The 14,597-nt window shown below is 36.0% G+C and overlaps 1 protein-coding gene across 1 annotated transcript in view; it reads right to left on the bottom strand.

The window, feature by feature from the left end:
• RAP2C (RAP2C, member of RAS oncogene family) overlaps positions 1 to 4,271 on the bottom strand; it is a 28,990-nt gene extending 24,719 nt beyond the window's left edge. Inside the window, exon 1 of the mRNA XM_044057481.1 lies at positions 2,761 to 4,271. Coding sequence (XP_043913416.1) covers positions 2,761 to 3,033 — 273 coding nt within the window. The 5' untranslated portion in view covers positions 3,034 to 4,271. The remainder of the gene's footprint in view (positions 1 to 2,760) is intronic.
• Between the last annotated feature and the right edge of the window lie 10,326 nt (positions 4,272 to 14,597).

Genomic DNA, 14,597 nt, shown 5'->3' with positions numbered 1-14,597 from the left:
TGTATCTATTCTTAAGCAGTGTTTTCACATGACATCTAATTTGGTATAATTACTTACCGGTGTTTTTGTATTATTTTTGAAGATTCCAAAATTACTGCTCTGAAAGTATTTTTGGAATAATTTGAGGCTGTTCTCCCACAGCCTCCCCTGAAAATGGCCAAGTACCCAATTGGACTTTCCTGGTAATGAAAGATCAATACAGAAATGTAATGTGAACCAGTCTGATATGCTACTGATCATTTTCTAATACTTCATCATCAAAGATGACGGTAACATTTAATTTCAGTGCGTCATGTAGTATACTGTACAAAATCAAGCTTTTCTCCCCAGGTCTACACTAGAAAAGGGGTTCTACACCCATACAGATTTCCCTTGTCATCAAATGACTACACATAACTGCAGATGAAGTTGTTATATATTGTACCATGTAACATTGATATACACAAAACACACACCAATAGAATCTTTAACAACTGGTGCACAACCTGTAAATATTTGCTGGATACCACTTGACATATAAAATTGCCTGTTTACTGCTGTTGTACATGAAATCAATATATTCGCAATTTCTTATCATTGTAAAAGATTGCATCAGAAACTGGGGTCCAGTCAACTTCCATTCATGTAAAAAGAAATAAAACCATATATTTGATAAGTCAATGCAGTACGACTACAATAAAAATCCTGACTGACAGACTTTATTGCCTGAATGATTAACAATCTACTTTCTAATGTGGGACTGAGCAAATCAGATTAGACAGCACTACTAGGGTGGTCCTGCAAAAGAAAATTCATGTTCAGTGGGCTATGTTAACAAATGGGTAAAACAAAAGTGCAATTATCAACTTAACTAAATAAAACAAAATGGTAGACGCTGATGAAAGTGCCACACTGATTCCAAAACTCTGGTCAAAAAAGCAGTTCTAAATCACCATTTTCTAGTCCGTGGCCCAGACAGCTGAAAAGTCTGATCCGATACTGCTACTGGACTGTCTATGCCACCTCTCATTTCCATCATGTTGCACCATTTGTAATACCATTGTTCTTCTCTATAGCAGCCATCACACCACAAAAATCCTAATGGGTTTGTATTTTACTTTACATTCCGAGTCTTCCAACTTCTTTTATGTGCAGACCATTCAAGTACTGAAGATCCACACACTGACTTGCGTTTTCAAGTGTCTATGCCCAATATCAGGGAACCATCCCTTGGAGTGATCAAGGTGATACTCTGCATAAACAGCATAATTAGTAATTATACTACTTTAAGTAGGTCCCTCATGCTGTCATTCAGTAATGAAAAAAAGAGAATGCTAAAAATGTTTTCTGGTTAATGCTATGGTTAGGGTGTTAGGACTAAGGAAAACTCATTAGCTTATGTTACCTAAGGAAACAGAAGCACACCATATTTTTTACCATCTCACAGTAATTCCCACAACCATTTTTAACTTCTGTACCCAATCCAGAAGACCAAATTACACACACAGTTACATCTGGTGGATACAAGTAACCAATTCCCCAGTATTATTTGCATTTTAAGTACTCTCCTTTTATGGCCTCATGCCAAGATACAGACTCCTCAGAAATTCCCAGACATGCATATTGAAGAAGGTCTGACCAAGACATGCAAATGTTCTGTACACTGTCTGTATATGACAGGTATACAGTAAATCTACTACCTCTCCTGAATGTGTGTCTCTACAACAGTAAAATGTACAATCTTTCTAGGTCTATGTTTGACACCCCATCTGACATTCCCTTTTCCTCCATTGTGCATCTCTGGACAGAACACATTTACTAATATAATTGAATACTTTCTAAATTGCTATTTATAGTTAGATTTGGTGAGACGTATCTAAACTCATATGTGCATTGGGCATTTAAAGCTGGTGTAAATAATGTTGTGTTCAATAGTTCCAGCTGTATATCAAAAACAGAAGAAAAAAGCCAGTTTCCTAGAAAGGTCAAAGTTACACACAACATGAACGTAAATTTCATATATTTCTTTACAGACTATACCTTCTTTAAAATGTACATTTGCTTACATGAGACTTTATAAAATGCAAATCAAGAAACCACAACTCTATAAGAATACAGACATGTCCATCTCACACATGAATAACTGTTCTGAAAAGCATTCTGTGTTTAAGAATATTGTACAGTGAATCATATACATGCGTGTGTTTCTAACTCCATACGTAGTCGAGGACAGATACATACACAAACATCTACAAATACAATGAAGTGCTAATAAACAGGAACCTAGCATGGTGCTTTAGGTTCAGCTAAGCTTACTGCAACCCCTGTGGTTGCTGACTAAAGCATACCCCAGAAGACCTCACAACCTTGTCACAAATCAAGTTTAGCGCACATGAAAACATGCATTATCTGATTCAGTTATCGGAATACAAGTCAGGAAGTGTGCAAACACAGCAACATGTATACAGAACAAGAATCCAGTAGTTTTTTTGGCGTAAACTAACTAAATCAACTTGCAAGACCTCCAATCATGTACATGAATTACAGTAAGAGTTTACCATTGCATCTGCAAAGAAAAATAGTTTTTAAAGTAACATCTATATTGGCGAAACCGGTGAGCAGACAGAAATGTGGGAGGCAAAACATGAAATGCTGACCTTACCGTTCTACATTACGAAGCCCGTGCATGACACGGATAACTTCTGCTGCAATATTAATTTTATTATATGAATGTCTCAATAAGTACATGATCCACCATCAAGGATTTCCTAGGCCTCTTACCTGGAATGACTGCTGATTCACCAAACTGTAGATTAAAATGAAACCTTGACCATTTTTTATATAAAGATCTCGCATTGAAGCAAACTGCTCTGTTCCTGCTGTGTCCAAAATTTCAAGAACCGAAGGAGAGGAGTCCACTTCTATCTCTTTACGATAAAAATCTTCAATCGTGGGGTCATATTTTTCAATAAATGTTCCCGTAACAAACTGTACGGTCAGAGCAGACTTGCCTACTCCACCACTCCCTAAAACTACTACCTTATATTCCCTCATGGATCCCGTTTTTATTTCCGGCTCCTAGTACACAAAAATGTTGTGAATGTACGCCTCGTGGCTAGACTTTACAAATAACTATGAAAAATGTATCGCATCATTACTAGCCGTGGGTTCTGCACACTATTTCCAGTGTCTTCCTTTCCAGCACCATCCATCTAAGACAGCTGAAGCATAAGAACCTTGCTCCCTTCAACGCAAACCACAAACAAATGGAAATTAAGATTTGCAGGATAACATTGTCTCAAATACACACAACACCTACAAATGAACAGTCTGACACGAAGTTTCACACAAAATAAGAACAAGCTGCTTCCTTACGCCGTCTGATTCCACATTACAAAGGCAAACAAAAAACTTATACTAGTGTCTGTCAGTGGACCTTGTTATGTTCAACTACAGCATTTCCTGGGTTGAAATTCAAGCAGTCGGTGACAGGAACCCAGCATGCAGCCTTCCGCTATAAAACTCTGACTTCTTTTAAACTGCTGTGCACAGGGAACAAGCCTCAGCAACATTAGCAAGCTTAGATTTCTTAATCAATTTAGCCGTGCTTGCAGTAATATTTACTTGACTGCGGATTTTGTTTCGGCAGAACTTAGAACTACCTACACCACCGAGGTTTCGGGGTGGGGATATTCACCGGAAGCTACACTGCCATCCCACTTTCGAAAAGAAGAAGCATTTTCCGGTTGGTGCTACAATCTAAGTTGTCCGTCTCTCTGAAATTATTTTCTAGGGCGCTACACGTCAAAACAGTTGTCAGCGTAGGAAACCAATACCCAAAATGTTTAAATATCCTGCACACTTAAGACAACATTCGTTCCTACTTGCCAATCTCATAATCAGAAAATACTGTATTAAAATGCTTTAGGCTTGACTGTTTTTGCCTGCTTTCACGTTACTGCAGCGTACAGTAAGCTACATCCCCTTCCCAAGTAGCTATCGCGTATTGCAAGATGACCACCCTGTCGGCAGAATCTTTACGTCAGGACAGTTCTTCACTAAATCTTGGCCCTCATAATTAATATCACTTTAACATTTTCTTTTCCTTCATTTCAAGTGCAGGCACCGCCCACAAAATGACATCACGCCGTCACTACTTTTCTATACTCCTAGAAGCTTTTTCAGAGTGACAAATATCTATGAAAGAGTACAAGTTTTAAGACAGTGAGAAAGAATTTGTCTTGCCAATGGGCAAAGAAGTTTCAAATGCCAGCATTGCTTCATCTGTTGTTTTGTCAGGTAATTTACTTGAAGAGCGCATCCTGTACTGTTTGCTCAGACAGCACCACCCACAGACGTTGTCATCAGTCTCTCCCACCCCGTCTCACTTGGCAGCTGGCATTGTCCTTCTCAGTAATGCTGATTTTTCCCTTTTTTGGAAACAGGCACTATTGTTATTGTGTTCTAATCATCTCCGTGTAAATTTCGAGGTGTTGTTTATCTATTATTATTTATTCTTTCTCTTCTCCGTTTTGCCAGGGCAGACTTTTACCCAGTTATTTATTGAAGTATCATGGATCATGCACACTTCAGTCTAAACTGACCAGATTGCTTTGCTGTTTGATATCTAAGTAGTGTGTATTAATTCAATAAATAACTGCGAAATTTTCATTGCTGGGCTTACTCTGGTTTTGCAGAACCTCTTTCTTCTTCTTTCGGCTTTTCCCGGTTAGGGGTCCCCACAGCGGCTCACTGTCCGCTCATGATTGGCAGTGGAGTTTTACGGTGTTGAGTTGCCAGCCCACCGCCCAACCTTCCGCAGAAGGCACACACTCACACCTAGGGCTAATTTAGATTGTCCAATCCATCTACAGCATGTCTTTAGGATGTCGGAGGAAACCGGAGCACCCGGAGGAAAGCCACGCGACCACAGGGAGGACGTGCAGACTCCATACAGAAGGCACCCCAGCCGAGGATCGAACCGGAGAACTTTTGCAGAACCTCTGTAATTTTTTCAAATTCTTGTTCTGTCCCTCATAACTTTTTTCAAGGTAAATCAGTGAGGTTAGATTCAGTCAATAATACCAAACATTATAGATAATACTTTGTTTTATTCTTCAGAAAATGCATAATGATTCAAAATTTGTTCTTGTATTAACTTGCAAAGTGAAGTAGATGAGCATTTAAAAAGTGGCACTGGTTTACTCATTTGTTATTAACAAAGATAGTTATAAGTCTGGTAGTTAATTTGTTGTGAATACTGTAAACGAATTGTTTGCTGCATCTTAATGTAATGTTTCTCCATGTCTGATACCTAATGACTTCTCCAAATTAATGTTTTATTTTATAAACCTTATATTAAATGTTTATCCTACATTGAATGCTTGTGTGTGTCTTCTTAAAAAATTAACATATATCATCAACCTTATTTTATATATCTTGAAATAAAAAAACCTTCATCTTTTCAAACCATTACTAAAAGACATCCTCTCTGCCTCGTGGCATTGTCTCTTCTTCTCATTTGTGACATAGCTTTTCCTAATATCCTTCATCACCTTGTACCTCCTTAAAAGCACTAAATCACTTAACCTGTTATCCCCTTCTAATACTTCACTTTATTGTAGTACTTAAACTACTAGATCTTGTTCTAATTAGCAAAACCAAATTACCATTCCATTGCTACTCCTCTATTAACACTTAAACTTGGTTATCCCTTCTAATACTTCACTGTAAAGCATTTCTAAAATTAGTCCTACTTCTCTTATACACCACTCTTCTATCTTTAACTTCTCAGTACAATGCTTGCATATTAATGTTTGTGAATATCAATTCAAATGTAGTATACTGACTACTGTGCTATGTATTCACAGAAACTGTGCTTTACAATTTGTTCTTGTAAATATTTATTGCATTAAATTACCTTGGAGCTTTTATTCCTGGGCCTCTGCTGAAAATGGGCACCTGTGCCCAGTCAGACTTTCCAAGTAAACAAACAAACAATAAATAAATAAATGTATGTGTTATTTGCAACTCTACTGTGCCATACTCTTTTATATTGTTATATTAGATGTATTCTGACGTGTTTTTTTTGTTGATTTAATTACCGTCTTGCTCTTTGTACACATCTTTCTCACATAGCTTGAGTTGTGACTGAAAAGAATCATATCACCAGTTGCAAAGTAACAAACAATAAATATTTCTCACATAGCTTGAGTTGTGACTGAAAAGAATCATATCACCAGTTGCAAAGTAACAAACAATAAATAAATAAACCCCACTTTGTTTTCTGCTTTTCTTAAACACCTCTTTCTCATATACATCTCAGCTGTCCTCAATTTTGGTTCACAGTTCAACTTTATCCCTCCTAAAATGGTAATTTTGGAAGAAAAGATGGTTAATTACTCTTAATGAATAATGATTAGAGCTGCAGGCTTCTTTTACTTCAGAAAATGCTTATTAAATTCACATTATCTTATTCTATCAACTTCTCAAGTTAGCAGTACTGATATTTTAAAAAAAAAGTGTTCCTTATTACTTGTGGCTTTGTCCCTGCTTCTGGAGGTAAGCATTTGAAAGTTATGGTTGTGAGCATTGTTAGTGTAGTGTGTTTGAAAGGTCATTTTTCTAAATTTGAAGGACTTACTTAGTGGCCTATTTTCAGGTTGGGGTCAAATGAATACTTATGGTATCATTTCTAAAATAGTTGTCACATACTGTTTTTTTCTTGGGCAACTCTCGTTTGTGTTCTTGTGTTCTGCACAAACTGCAAATTCAGTGATATTTTTAACTCCAAAATACTACAAAAAATTAATCCTGCTACTAAAGTATATAGTGGCTACCCCACATAGTTTTCTAAAACCAAAACACTTCCTTCATGGTCCTGAATAATATACTTGGGCATGTGTTAAACAGCATCAGACATGCTCTTCTCATACCTCTCCATAAATTGTTTAACCTAAGCTTAGCCACAGCAGTGTACCTGAATCCTGACTCACTGCTAGGTGATGCCCCTCCACAAGGGTGGTCTTACAAATGACACTGAGAATTACAGGCCAATCAGCCTTAAAAAACCTGACCTGTAAAGTTATGGAGTACATCGTAATTGATCTCATTAATTATGATATTAAAAATATCATTAAGCTTGATCCCTAACAATATGACTTCATAAAAAAAAAATCATAGCTGGTAAACCTTGTCAATCTTTTTGAGAGGTTTACATAAACCATCAACACTGGTCAGGTAGTCATATAGACTATCTTAACCTGGCCAAAGCTTTTGATACCATGCCTCATGCTAGAATTGTAAGTAAAATATAATTCTTAAACATAAATCTTTATGTGTTAAGATGGAATGCCATGTGGTTATAAGACCGAACCAGCTTTTCAAATAATGCTAAGGTGACCCCCACCCCAGGTTTTTACTAGGTCCTCTTCCATTTGGTATCTTCTTCTCTGATCTCAAAAATGATAATAAGGACCCCTAGTTAACCAAATTAGCAGACAACTGCAAAGTGTGTGCAACTGTTAAACCTTTCCAGAAAAAAAGCTTATTTTACTTAATAGTAGGTGTATAGAAAATGGGCTTAACCTGAATGCTAAAAAGTATAGTATTGTTTCTTTTGGAAAACAGAAGTTACTCTCAATGTACAATGTAGATAATACTGTCTTACAAAATGAGAAGGTAGTTAGGGACCTGGGCACTTGGACCAAGAGTCCATCTCCTTTGATCATCACATGGCAACTGTTATCAGAATACCCTTCTTCATAACATAACATAACTAGTAGCCAAAGATATTTTGTCTACTCCCAAAGATGTATTTGTACTCACATTTATTTTAGTGCTTTCACAGCACCAACATCAATACAGGGATCTGGGTGTGAAGAATTACTAGACATCAGGGATACGTTATACTTAAGTGACATGGTGACACTGGCATTTGTACAGGGATTGGGAGTGGGGGAAACAGTAGACATCAGAGTACCTACAAATGTGCCATAATGGTACATTAACTATTACAATGGGTGGGCATGAACCTCAGGAGAGAAGACATATCAAGTGGACAGATACAGGACTGTGGTGTGTGTGTGTGCTTGAGGGTGTGAGAGAGAGAGACTGTGAGGGTGGAATGCCAATGCCTACATGAACAGCAGTTTACTACTGCAATGTGGACACCATCTTTGATCTGCACATCATGGCATTAAATGAAATTCAGAGACATGTTAATTAGCCAATAATGAGGTCTTACCTTCCTGCATATAACATTTTTTCTAACTCATAAATTAATGCATCGTGGGAGGATGCCTTTCTAGTGTGAACTGTATGGCTCATGCTAGACCCTTTAATGAATTTTTGAGTTTGATTTTTTTGTTTCTGATTGTGGAATTAAATTTTGATTGTTGTCATTTGCTGATTCTGGAGTACATTTTGATAAGTTATAGTTAAAAGTTTTTTATTAGCTTGATTGTTAAAAAAAATATTTTATTCTGTGTCAAAATAATAATAATAATAATATTGTGCAGCCTAAGAGACCCTGATCTGGACTTTTTGTATTTAATTGTTACCTAATGAGATCTGGTCATGTATTTTATTATTTTTTTCCCTTATAGTTATACCCTTTCAGTAAATACATTGTAACGATACTTAATGAAAGAAGGGTTGAGATGTAAAATGTCAACTATATCATCCCTGAATTTGTGTAAATAGTTTAATTAGGGAGTTAAATTTGTGGTGAAATATTTTTTTTACCTTTCTCTGAATTTGATGCAATGTTAGGACTAATGTTATCTAAAATATTTAGAAGTAAATGATAAAGCTGACTTATTTTCATAAAATTCCTGTTACTCATATTTGTAGTTATCTAAGACAACATTTAAGTTAAGGGACCTAGTAATTTAAGTCTGGAATGTTCTGGCTCAGGAATTAGATCTCACCTCCATAGAAAATGTCTCCAGATTTTTCTCACTTTCTTAACTAACATAATATGTTGTGGTATAAGCTCGTCTGACATTTAAAAATATCAGTTTGGGAATCATAATTTTTATTGGATTAAGTCTGTCCACAAGTGATACAGAAAAATTGACCAAGTATGCTGAGTTATGTCAGTGTTGTAATTTATAATTTCTTTAACATTAGGAGTAGGAGCCTGCACTATGTTTTAATAATAATAATATCATCATCCCAGAAAATTAAAACAGTTCTGTAGCTGAGAATTTGGAGGTCAGGGAAAAAAATAAAAGCTTTGAATTTTGCTGATTTATTTTATTAACCATAATTTAATCAGTTTTAGCGTCTGTGAAAAAAGTCTGAATCATTTGAGTGGCATATTTATTTATTTAACATTTATTTACCGGGAATGTCCGACAGGGACAGGGCCCATTTTCAGCGGAGGCCCAGGGAGAAATGCTCCAGATGCATGTCTTTGGAATGTGGGAGGAAACTGGAACACCTGGAGGAAACCCACGCAAATGCAGGGAGGACAAACAAACTCCATGCAGAAGGCACCCCAGTCGAGAACTGAACCAGAGAACCACTTGTGAGGTGACAATGCTAACTGCTGCACCACCATATAGGCATAAATCATTTACATAGATAATTGATTACCCGAGTATGCTAATAAAAGTAAATCATCTACATAGATTAAAAAAAGTTTGGTGGAAAAGTAGAGTGGATAGGCCTTTAATTTTGTTTTTTAGTATCATATGCAATATTACATTGCATTTGTAAAATGTGTGGAGGACATTGGCAGCCCTTACTCAGTTTTTGTAGACTCTGTTTGAGACCCTTCCATGATTTAAAAATTATATTATGCATATGAAAGGAATTATTAGTTTAGGGGGAGAGATTAATTGTATGTCAAATTCAAAAGAAAACTTCAACAGGAGATTTAAGTTAGTAGCCTCAGCCAAATCACTAAAAATCACTAAAAAAAGGTAGATTGTACATTTAAATATCAAAGAAACACATTAATTAAAGGACAAATATTCATTAAAATATTCCCATTGATTATATGTTTTTGGTACTCAAGCCAGACTACATAAATTGTGCCTTTCAAATTACATGACTTCTAGAATATCTATCCATGTGTCAAATTCATTCATTCCCTGGCTGTAGGGCCTTATCAGTGCATTCATTCCTGAGACAGAGATGAGAGTTAGGTGCTAGGAAGCAGGCCAGTCTGCTGCATGCAGTGGATATCCCCCTCAGAAATGTATATCCGCACACACACACTTCCTTGGGCTGCGTTATGTAATGCATCAGTTGACAGCATGTCATCAGCAGGCTCTTGCTGTATGGATGTAATACCTACTGCTCCTTCTAGTTGCCACCCAAGTGTCAAGCCATAACTACCTCCCCACCAGGATAACTGAGCCAATAGCAACCACTCACTCCAGTCTCTCCCACTCATGCCTTCTAGCAATCATGCATAGTGGTTATAGCATTATTGATCTGTATGTCTTGATCTATCCCCAATGGCTATATGTATGCAACAGGAATAAACTGCCTCTGTAGTATGTTATCTTTCCCAGAGAGGGGGGGGGGTGATTAGTTTTTCCACCAAAGCTAGGAAGGTGAAAGAGTTTGTCCTGTCTTGTTATAGTGGCAAGCAACCAATCGACAAGAAACAACAATACACAGCCAACCCAAAGAAGAAAAACTTCCAACAGCACAAAAACCGAATTCCAGATAAAATGGAAAAAGGAATTTAATATAAAACAATCCACGAAATCCAACTGACAAGATCAGTACAAAACATACAAGAGAACAGGGTTAAGCGCTTTCATCTGGAAATCAGACTTCATCAGAACCCCGAATAAAATAACTCTGCCCATTTTATACACAAATTCATAATTTTGGCGCCAAAACTCTTAAAGGAAACTTTTCAAAAATCTAATACATTTGCTTCTACACAAATAAATCTAAAGTAATAATTAAACAATTAGTAAACAAGTACATACTGAGATACACTTAATATATGCATAAATTCATTCCTAATTGTATTGATATTAAATAAAAAATAAATAAATAATAAATAAAAATACTTCATTGTTTACTCACTAAATCAAACGAATTACGTATAAATATATTAATTTACATATATGTATATATTAATTTTGATTTTTAATAATGAAACAGAAATCAACTTGAATATTATTGGTATAAAATTATTATCAATAAATATATTAATAAATGTATATTACTAATAAATATGATCTTAAATATTATTAATAAATATAACTAATAAAAATCAAATTAATAAAAATCATCAAACTAGTAGAAACGGTTTAATACTAATAAAATCATTAATGCCTGGGAAACAAGTGGCATTAGTTCTAATCTGCCAAATAGCTTCCCTTTTGGCCAAATTGGCTTTCCAATTCCCAACACTAGGGGCAATTTCGACCCTATCAATTATAAAAAACTTAAAAGTGTGGGTATTGTCATAAAGAAAGGTGTGCCTAGCTAAAGCATTCTTTTGATCACCAATTCTAATTTTATACAAGTGTTCATAAATGCGCTTTCTGAAAGACCTCTCGGTCTTACCAATATAAAAGACAAAACATTTAGAACAGACAGCAATATACACCACACGAAAAGTCTGACAATTGCCACCTTTACTCTTAACATAAATCTTATTCAGGTTGGTTTCAAAAATGGATGAACATTGCCCACAATGTCCACATTTCTTCGTCATATCGAATGTGAACCTGGGTTTTTTTCCTTAACTCAAGTAGGTCCTTAATATTTGGGCCAGTCCTATACACAAAGTTGGGTTGATTACCAAGAATGTTAACACAGTCGTGGTCGACTTTAAACAACCTCCAACACTCAAAAATAATATTTTTTATATATTGTACATAAGGGGAAAAAGTCAAAACACACACTCTAGACCCACGAATGGATGGGGTCCCTAGGTCTTTCCTAAGAAGGTCACCTTTTCCTAAAATAGGAAAATTTTTTTTACCCCATTCACGTTTAACATATGAAATAACATCATTTAACATGCTATTAGGGTAACCCCTATCCAAAAACAGGGATTTAATGAAATCGAGTTCCTTTAACATAGTAACCTTATTGGATGACATACGGGCAACTCTAATGCATTGCCCTTTAAAAATGTTCTTAAAGGTGTACCGAGGGTGATCACTGGAGAAGTGTAAATAATTATTGGAAAAGGTGTCTTTCCGATATACCCTGGAATCAAAACCATTGAAAGAGTGGCTAATGAAGGTGTCCAAATATGCTATCCCACTAGTATTACATTGGTGGGTAAATCGCAAAAAGTCAGTGGTTTGGTTGATATAATCCATGAATAATGAAATCTCACTAACAGGCCCATTCCATAAAATAAACAAGTCATCAAGATATCTACTATAAAAAGAAATATTAGAAAAATATTTACTAGGGAAAAGAAATTGATTCTCCCATTCGAACATAACTAGGTTGGCGAATATGGGTGCGCAAGAGGCACCCATCGCCACTCCTCTAATTTGTCTGTAAAATTCGCCTTCAAAGAAAATAAAATTATTATAATCTAGAACCAAGGACATCATATCCACCAGGACACAAATACGGTCCCATGTAAAACCAGAAATGGTTCTGAGACTGTTAGAAAAATATTCCAACCCAATGTCCCTCGGAATACATGAAAATAAATCGACAACGTCGATAGTCAAAAATACCAAATCTTCACTCCACAAATCCGGGGACAATTTCCCCAAAAAAGACCAAGCCCTGCTGACCTTCATTCCTCTCCTCTCTAAAGAATATCTCCACCTCTCCAGGGTCTCCTCAACCTGGTCCCTACTCTCACTACATATCACAATGTCATCTGCAAACATCATAGTCCACGGGGCCTCCTGTCTAATCTCATCTGTCAACCTGTCCATCACCACTGCATATAAGAAAGGGCTCAGAGCTGATCCTTGATGTAATCCCACCTCCACCTTAAACGTATCTCTCACTGCCACTGCAGTCCTCACCAATGTCACACTACCCTTGTACATATACTGTACCACTCTTACATACTTCTCTGCCACTCCCGACTTCCTCATACAATACCATAACACTGTTGTCAAATTAAGGCAAATTTGGAAAATATTTTTTAAAATTCTGAGCAGTCAAGAAGTATGATCGGAGGCTGTCATGATGTAATGACATGGTCCCTTTAAATTAAAACATGTATTATTTCAAATAAAAAATATCTAGATCCGAAATAGAAAAAAAAAAGGTACAAATACTTTATTTAAAATCACAAATAATATAAACCAGGAAATTAATACAAATATTTACAAACATGTTTGTACTACCGCTGCCTAAAGTATTTTCACCTAAAAAAAGGAGGAGTGTGTAGTGCGAACACATTTGTATTTAATTTCATGCATTTGCCATTTTATATTATCTGTGTGCATATTTATAGATTTTTTTCCTTCTTTGTGGTGTCTGGACCAGTTTTTTTTTTTATTTTATTAAATGATTGCATTTTATACAGGGAACACACTATATCCAAATTTCCCTTCTGCTATTTTATGATTTCTCTTTAGCTGTATGAGGGGGCATGGCTCAGCCAATGAACCAAGGAAGGAAAAGACATGAGACCAAAGCAGCAGGAAAAATCAGGAAACATTTACTTGAAGAGTAGTGTTGAATTTATTGACATCGAGTGTGCATATGTGTGAAAAATCTATTTACTAGTTCATTATAACAGAATTTACTGTTATCTTACACTGCTTGTTGTCAAGACTCACAGCAGTAGCAAATCCAATCCAGACAGACTCAAAGGCCACTGAGCACTCTAGCATTACAGACCAGCAGCCCAGTGAGTATTATGCTACATGTGTCTGGCAGTCCATTTGCATGTCTGATTGAACAGTCCTGAAGAGAAACTGTAAAGTCCTGACTTGTATGTTTCAGCAGTGGTCATGCTTATTTAAGTTAGGGAAAAACAGTGTTGTACCTTTTTTTTTTTTTTTTTTTGGTGGAGGGGGGGTGGGTAACTCTTGCTGGACAGTGGCTTTTAAATCTTGCATCAGCACCAGAAAATGTTGTAATGTTATGACCATTATTCACCTTTATTGCATGAAGTTATCTGATTCTGGAAAATGGGAATCTGGCCAATAAGATGGGTGTATTCTCAATGGGTGCTATAAGTGTAATTATTTGTTTTACTAATTAAAGTAATAACATTTGCTTCCCCTAAAAAATATGAGGGCAGTCGCAAACAAAATATTAAACATCTTTTGTTAGCATTTTCTTGATGTTGGAATATCAACATGTCATGGGTTCTTTTCCCACCCTAGTTGCTTGAGTTAAATTTTCCAATACTGTCACTACAGTGCTGCATGGAAAGGGGATACAGTACTCCTGAGTGTGCCGTTCTTTGGATGAGATCATAAACTGAGGTCCCATCTGCCTGAGATGGTGGTAGCTGAAGTGAATGTAAAAGATATCATGACACTCATCAAAAATAGTAAGGGTAAGCTTTATTTATCATATAGTAAGAGAAGTGACCTGAAATATACAATTTTAACTTTATGACTAATAACTGATTTTAACCGATTGTATAAATATTATGACTATTATAATTATGATTAATGCCAAAACAAAGCAGAAGTAAAATG

The sequence above is a fragment of the Protopterus annectens genome, chromosome 15.part0, assembly GCF_019279795.1.
Source record: "Protopterus annectens isolate FY-2018-M chromosome 15.part0, PAN1.0, whole genome shotgun sequence".
Classification (NCBI taxonomy): Eukaryota; Metazoa; Chordata; order Ceratodontiformes; family Protopteridae; genus Protopterus; species Protopterus annectens.
This window is presented reverse-complemented; position numbering and strand designations above follow the sequence as displayed.